Raw genomic sequence first — 8,238 nt, 5'->3', positions numbered from 1 at the left:
ACTTACCAAATAAGTGTTTAGGTAAATGATCCCATAGTTTAATGACACAAGTTTTACCTTAAAATAAAGTAAATTAAATATGTAATTCTCAAGAATATTTTTAACAATTTTTTACATAACGTTTTATAAAATAAAGAAGTAACAGTCGAATTCTTTATAAAAAAAATTACATTCAACTCCAATCATTTATTTATTTTGAAAAATCTTTGCATTAATTATACTATTAAAATATTTAACGTATTTAATAACCCAAGAATTTTTTTTGTAAATCTTTTCTAGAACAAATAGAAAATAATTAAAGGGTTATTTTTTTTACCTCTTAATAGTTCCATTACGAAACAGTCTTTGAATCGTTAAAAAGTGAATCTTGTTTGGCAAAAAAAATATGTCTTTTAATTGTTCTAAAACCCTCTGAATGATTTTGTATCATGAGTCTCTCTTAATCATTTATCGTCCAAATATCATTATAAACAATTACCAAACAATTATATTTCATTTTGCATTATATCATGAGACTTCTTAATTATTCTGACCATTTAATCATTTAACAACTGTCAAATAGTTCCTGACACATCTTCTTTTCAAATATTAATTTTATTTTTCTCAAATACAAACAATTTTTTTCTCTATATTTTTTCTTCATTTTAAGAATCTTTTTCTGATTCGTATAACAAGTTTTAAGTTTTTTAATTTTATATATTCTATGGATTATATTTTATAATAAAGATTGATTTAATGTTTTTTATTTTGTGCATTTAAGATTTGTAGTATGCATGCTCTGATTATTATTATTATTTTATTAAATTTAAAATGTAATATTTATATAAAGCAACATTATATTATAATATAAATTAAATAATCAAAAGTGATAATTGTTTCGTGGGAAGAAATAATACTCTGATTATAAGTCGTTTTATTATTATTTTTATATATTCAAAATGTATTGATATTTTAAAGATATTTTTCTCTTTTATATACTACTTGAAATAAAGAAATCTTCAATCAAAATCAACATTTTAATATATTAATTCTAAAAATTAGTGAATTTGGTTTTTAAAGTCAACAAATTAAATATGACGTCATTTTTGTTGGTTTTTGATGAATTGAAATTATTTGTTGGAGACGTGAAAAAGGTGAAATTGTGTTGGTCCTTTTAGACTTCGGTGGAAAATGTAGCAAACAAAGGTCATAACAAGTCCTTGTACTTTTAAATAATGGTAGTAATAGTCCCTCCCCTTTTCTTTTGCACTTTTTTTTATTAACCTGGATATTCAACCCGCTATGCGAGCCAACTAATCTCAGGACGACCACCTGCTTTGCAGATAGCCCGGAGTCACTGCATTTGAACCTTCGTGGCCACAAGAGGATTTTTGTTTTTTTTTGGATTTGAACTTGAGACCTCCAGGCACTTTTGACCTTTAGAGTCAAGCTCAAAACAATTAGGCATCACCCTTGTGGTTTGTTTTGCACTTTATGTTTTATAAACTCTTAAATATATCAGGATCCATATGTATTGCTATTTCTTTAATAACAAATAAGCTCACACATCATAATGTTTAAAATAACCTAAATTTATAGCCTAAAAGTTTAGAGTCTTAGTTGATAGCATCAAGGAAAATGGTTTTTAGCTGGACATTGGATGATACAATCATTTATTAGTGTCATTTAATCTGTTGATATTGTTGTGGATTTGAGTCTAACCCTGATATTGTTGTGGATTTGAGTCTAACCCTTAATGGGGTGTGAATCACTAAATGTGGATTGTTACTGTTGTTTACTAATTTACTGTTGTTATGTAGTTCAATCATGTTGCACTTGCATGCTTTCTAGTTTTAAGCTTTGATCTTTTATCGGTTAGAAAGATCAATGATCAAGAAAACCCTAACATAAGCATAAGAAATACAGATACGTGCATATGAACATATCTTTCTACAAGTGACTTTCCATCATGCATATGAAATTATCTCGACTACAACCATCGTCTTACCATGCTATCATTCATCACTACATCGCTCATGGAACAAGAGTTCCTTGTAGTTAGATATCGGTTAGCATATATAAATGGAACCAGAACACAAACTATGACTAAAACCTGCAAGTTGACAAAATACAGTATCAGAAGAAATGATCAAGCACTTTCGATATCTCACTCTCATAGTACACTAGGTTGTATTCTATGTTACTGGTAGTAAATCAACAAAGATATTAATTTCATCGTCGCATAATCATAAACTAATTACAAAACCAATAAATGACTTCATCTTCAAAAACCTATCACCATTTCTATGGCGAAGGAAGTTAGCGTAGTCTTTACCGGGAAACCCCAAATGAAAAAGAAACGGAAAACTAACAACAAAAAGACGAACTCCAAGCTGAAAGAACGACTTTCTGGAACCTAAAAAGGGAAATTAAACAGTTAAAAGAAGAACTTTGAGTTAAAAGAAAATTTCCCGGACCAAAAAACGACAATTTAGCCATGAAAATATGATCTTTAAGTTAAAAGAAAGTCTTTTCCGAACTAAAAGACGAAAACTGAATGAACAAAAACAAGAACTTTGAATGGAGAGAAAGGGCCATTGTTGTCAATCTTTGAAGATAGTAGCAGCGAAAAGAAAGGTGAAAGAGAGTGGCGAAGTTTATATATGTGTATATACTTGAAGTATATTGGGAGTAAAATTGAGCACAGTTTCTCTCAGGGTTCCTTGCAAATCTGTTTTGCAAACAAACAAACCCCCATTTAAAACTCTCTCTCTCCCTCTTTCTCTCTCTATTCTCTCTCATGATCAACCATGTATATACTTCGTCACAAGGTATGCAGAAAATACTAATTTTTTCAGTCAATCCCTGCAAAAAAACCCCTTTGATTTCTTGCATCTTCGTATTCTGTCGGACTTTTGGTTTAGGGCTTCTGATCGCCATTCGAGAATGCAGGTACATTAAACTTTTACTCCTGTGTTGAACCTAGTGTTTCTGATTTCAGTCTAGTTAGATTTCGATGCGGAAGAATTCCCAGTTGAGAAAGTTTTGATTTTGGAAACTTAAATTGCCGTATTTTTGGGTTGTTTGAAATGGGAATTTTTTTTGGGTATAAGAACTTCTGTTTGATGCAGCATCTCCGATCTCTTATATTGAACAGTTGCAAAATTTTGGGGTCAATGTTTTTGATTTGGATCCATAACATATCACTCATAGGATTTAACTTTGTGAACATGATCATCTTCCAGGGTTAGGGAATTCTGATTTCAATGTTACTTGTTTTTGCTGCAAGTTGGATCCTGACATGAAGTTGAATTTTGCCTTAATAGATGAGGATTTTTCTTATTTCAAGCCAATAATGACAAATTTCTAATCTTAATTTTCCCTTTTTAGGTTCAGATTCGTTAATCAGCTAATTTTTCTTAGCTTCTCATGTATAATCTCTATCTAATCGTGTGATTTTGGTCTTCTGTTTTTATATGAATCTGATGTATGAATTGAACTTGAATCCCATGAGTGTACTACTACTAGTAAGCCATGATTTTGGTGTAAGAAATGGTGCACGAATTGATCATCAATTGTGTGGTACAACTGGTTGATGCATTTCGTGCACCATTTCGCTGGTCCTAGAATCTGGCTCCATGGATTTTCTTCATTGATATAGTACAAATAAATGCAGCAATAAATTCTCTTTTCTTTTGAGGTAACTATGGTAATATTTCTTTTACTGTTAATAGTTATGTACTTAAAGTTGTTGTCTTGACCTTTCGTTCTATACCCAATTTCGTGTTAAATAGAAATCTTGAATTGGATTCTGTAGTTCATTTTCTTGGAGGATTTTGACTAAATTCATTATGTTTTATTGCTTTGTAGGTTTTGAGTATGCCTAGGATCTGTGTGCTTTAGGCTGAATATTACGAAAGGATCCTTTGTTCACACATCCCATTTGCTGATTTACTCTAAATCTTGACCTATGAGTTCACGGTTTCCATCTCATCAACTGAACAATGGTTTGTACGTATCTGGTCGGCCAGAGCAGCCGAAAGAAAGGGCTCCAACTATGTCCTCCACTGCAGTGCCGTACACTGGCGGTGACATTAAAAAATCGGGCGAATTAGGAAAAATGTTTGATGTGGATCATGCTAGCTCCAGACCAAGAAAATCTGGACCTATAGCTAACGCGCCTCTAAGAACAGGGTCTTTTGGTGGTGCGAGTTCTCATACGAATCAAGCATCATCAAATTCCGCCAATAGAATGGGCTCTTCTGGTGGGGGTGTTCCTGGTTCAACTTCAATGAAGAAAACTAGTTCTGGTCCTTTGAATAAACATGGTGAACCCATAAGGAAGTCCTCTGGGCCTCAAGGTGGAGGGATGCCTACTTCTCGACACAACTCTGGACCTCTCCCTCCGGTTCTCCCAACCACAGGTCTCATCACATCTGGACCCCTTAATTCATCTGGTGCACCTCGGAAGGCATCAGGTCCAGCCGACTCTGCAGGGTCTGCCAAATCACGAAGCGCGATGGCTAAGAACCAGGCAATTACTCGTCTTAGCCAGGAGGATGGACGCTCTTTCTCCAGGTTGCCAGTACTGTCTTTTTTTGGTCCATTATTCTGCTATCCGTGATGGGTTTATTTGCTACAACTTTTATAGTTTTGGCTGTTAGCAGTCCTGTTTAATCTCATTGCTGTTATTGTGTTGCCAGTTCGGCCTCTGCTTGGAGTGCATGTTGGGGAGCAAAATCTGCGATTAGTTTTATCGATGGGTATCCAGATGCCGAGCTTAGAACGGCAAAGAATGGACAGTTCGTCAAGGTGTCTGGGGTATGTTGCACATTTATTCACATATGTTTATGCATATTCTATATAAATGCAAAACTTTATATTTATTCTTAGTTCTGTAACTTGCACATTTTATGCTCCAAATAGCTTACAGCTCATCTTATATGGTTTAGTTTATGAACTTCTGATGGTTTCCTTTTGGAGCATGCAATGTTAATGACAATGGAGCAAATTATTTATATGGTGCAAGAAGTTGAATCTTTGGGCTTTCTCACGTCTTAAGAAGTTTTAAATAGCGGCACAAGAGCTTTGATTAAGGCATATACTTTTAGATTTTTAGTCATGATTTCTAGTTTCAGAAAATTTGTGAATTTTCACATCTTTCTAAATAAACAAGATCAAAATTTTCCTCTCGTGTCCCCTTGCAATCATGGTCAAGAATCACCATCAAAGAATCCGATATGGGGATTTGGCAAGGGAGATATGGTCCTCGGACAACCTTGTTTGGGAACTTGAGAAATATATGTGTGTATATATTTTCATGTAGGTAATAATCTATGCAGAAATGAACATATTAGCTTCGATTAAGCTTTAAATCGTTTCATGTGATATTCAATGTTGACGTTCCATATGTTTATATCGATGCTTCTACTGCTCATGAAAACCTTGATTTCTTGAAGGTGGTTACTTGTGGAAACGTTCCTCTGGAGTCATCATTCCAAAGGGTCCCCAGATGCGTTTATACATCCACAAGTTTATATGAATATCGAGGATGGGGTTCAAAACCTGCCAACCCTACACATCGTCGCTTTACCTGGGGTCTGCGATCCATGGAGGTGAGAGAAGTGACTAATATCTATATGCTAATTTGCTCTACAAAATATTCAGGTTTCGAGCCCTTTTTAGTAAAAATAAGAAACTGATTTTATAGCATGCGACGTTATATTTTATTTTCGGGTGACTTAAGCTTTGCAGCAGCCTCGTTGCCAAACTGATAGTCATGTCCATTTGCAATTTAAACCGCTGTTTTACTATCAATTATACAGCTTGTAGGCTCACTTGACACAAGTCTATATTTTAGCTTTGCATGTGGATTTTGCTTTACATAAAGCAAATATTCTCCTATGGATACAATAATACTTGCTACATTCCAAAAAGGAGACATATTGACTTCTCATCATCATAAAGATTACTTCATTGATTCATGGGTATGAAGATTCCAAACTTTTTGTAAAGAAATAGGTGACCACATTGAACTTTACAGGAAATGATAGAAAATCCTGCCCTCCAGCCTGTGAAAATTACATTGGCTGATTTGGAACATGATATAAGGAAATTCTTTGGTTACTTGTCGAATATCTAATAAAGATAAATTGAGATGGCATTGATTTCTCTTTCTGACGATCGTAGTCAGACAGGCGGTGTTTCTATATATAGCACAAATCTCGTCTTTCCTATTCTTGTGATGCTTTTTTCTTCTTTCCATTTTCTATACATTTTCTGAGCATAAGAAAGAAAGATTATAGCTGTTGCTTAATGTTATACAGAGGCATGTGGTGGATTTCTATATATCTGACTTCCAATCTGGGTTGAGGGCATTAGTCAAGACTGGTTATGGTGCCCGGGTGACTCCATATGTTGATGAATCTGTTGTTATAGAAGTTGATCAGTCGAACAAAGATTCGTCTCCACAATTCATAAGATGGTTGGATGACAGAAATATCCCAAGCGAAGATCGCGTGATGCGCCTCAAAGAAGGGTATATAAAATCTTCAACTCCTTAAATATATATTCCTTTCCTTGAAGTTATTGCAACGCTACTTTTCCTATAGTTAAATGTCATAAATACCCTTCATAATTTCAAGCTTGCTTACGCCAAGTATGGCAACCGTAAGCTAGCTTATTGAAAAAGCATTGATTATAAACTAGCTTTTTGAAAAGCTACTTCAACCATCAGCTTCCAGATTTCTTTTTCCACTTCTTTTCTCGAATTAATTTTTTCGACATATCCATTTAGATCATTTTACCTCGTCTCACTGTCTCACAAACTACTTTATCAGCAAATATCAATTACTTGTTTTGATTGTGCATAGGTACATTAAAGAAGGCAGCACGGTGAGCGTGATGGGAGTCGTCCAGAGAAACGAAAATGTGCTGATGATTGTTCCGCCATCTGGGCTGGTCCCAACTGGATGTCAGTGGGGCAGATGTCTCCTTCCGGTGAACATGGAGGGCATCGTTTTGAGATGTGAAGACTCATCGAAGCTCGATGTCATACCTGTTTAGTAAAATCTGGAGATATCTCAACTATTTTAAAACAGTTGTATAGTCTGTTTGCTCTTGTTTTCATTACAGCAACTAGTTATGGCGGTATTTGGATCTCAATGCTGTTGTGTGATAATCGAGTTAAAAAGGGTAACTTTTGAGACTTCAATTTTTTTTACTATTTTACTGAATGTTTAGAGAATTTGAGTATTGTTGTTTATACTTTGGAAAACAGAGAAGGTATAATTATACTATTTCTTGGATTTGTTTGTCCAAATACTACTGTTTCTTTCTTGTTAGCATTCTTGTGTGGACCATTGGGGTGATATGTAGGCTGAGCCCGAATGGGCTGAGCCAATTGGGGTTATACGTGAGCCGAGCCTGAATGGGCTGAGCCATTGAGACTATGTATGTGAGCGGAGCCTGAATGGGCTGAACTTAATCATGAGCACAATTTTATGCTGTGATTTGGTCTACATCTATTCATGATTGGGATGATATTAATTCGTCAAGGAACTTTACTTTTCCTGAATAGAGTAGTAGGTTTGTTTCGGTTCGGTTCAAGAAAATATCCGACTCGAGTTTGAATAATTTTTTTAAAATAGTCGAGTTCTATTTCTATTTTTTTGATGTTCAATCTCGATGCTTTTTTTTCAACAATTTTGAGTTACACCAACGTAAAATGCAAGTTTTACAAGGCTCGTTTGTGGACGCTTAAATACAAGATCGATTAACTTGTTTATTGTTTAGTGTTTGTAGCAATTTGTATATTTGATTACATGATTTATGAACATGTTCGGTTCGAAAAGCATGTTTTGTATGGCTCAAATTGAATGTTCAAACTAGCGAGCTAGATATTGGTGTTTTGGCTCTATTTTGTCATCGCAATTGACTTAAACTTGAATTCGTTAAATGTTGTTTTCAACTTGGAGCTTAGTTGATAAAAGAATAAGACGAATGTCAAAAAAAATGCATAAAATGCTTAAATCGTTGATAATTAATAATGAGAAAAAACCATGCATCAAGGATGCCCAATGCATATTTCTTAAGTTATTGTTCATTAAGGTAATACATGTTATAAAAAAGATAATTAATTACTAGAAACTATTTTTTGTACTTTGTTTGTTTCTTATATAAGTTTTTGTATTTTGTTTTAATAAATTTATTTTTCACATGAGCAGATAAATTTATATATTATCTATGAATAAATATAAT

The 8,238-nt window shown here is 34.0% G+C and overlaps 1 protein-coding gene across 1 annotated transcript; it reads left to right on the top strand.

Moving 5' to 3' along the window:
• Window positions 1-2,686: 2,686 nt before the first annotated feature.
• LOC112507075 (uncharacterized membrane protein At1g16860-like) lies at window positions 2,687-7,284 on the top strand. The gene is made up of 6 exons (XM_025111484.1): window positions 2,687-2,931; window positions 3,850-4,557; window positions 4,683-4,800; window positions 5,439-5,594; window positions 6,306-6,517; window positions 6,852-7,284. Exons 2-6 carry the CDS (start codon window positions 3,950-3,952, stop codon window positions 7,042-7,044), a joined length of 1,287 nt encoding a protein of 428 aa, XP_024967252.1. The 5' UTR covers window positions 2,687-2,931; window positions 3,850-3,949; the 3' UTR covers window positions 7,045-7,284.
• Window positions 7,285-8,238: the final 954 nt, after the last annotated feature.

This window comes from Cynara cardunculus (assembly GCF_001531365.2).
Source record: "Cynara cardunculus var. scolymus isolate 2C chromosome LG 2, CcrdV1, whole genome shotgun sequence".
NCBI classification, from domain to species: domain Eukaryota; kingdom Viridiplantae; phylum Streptophyta; class Magnoliopsida; order Asterales; family Asteraceae; genus Cynara; species Cynara cardunculus.
This window is presented reverse-complemented; position numbering and strand designations above follow the sequence as displayed.

Coding starts and splice junctions, on each gene's coding strand:
- LOC112507075 (XM_025111484.1), top strand. CDS start 3,950: ATGAGTTCACGGTTTCCATCTCATCAACTGAACAATGGTTTGTACGTA. Junction 4,801..5,438: donor AGTTCGTCAAGGTGTCTGGG/GTATGTTGCACA, acceptor GATTTCTTGAAG/GTGGTTACTTGTGGAAACGT. Junction 5,595..6,305: donor GGGGTCTGCGATCCATGGAG/GTGAGAGAAGTG, acceptor AATGTTATACAG/AGGCATGTGGTGGATTTCTA.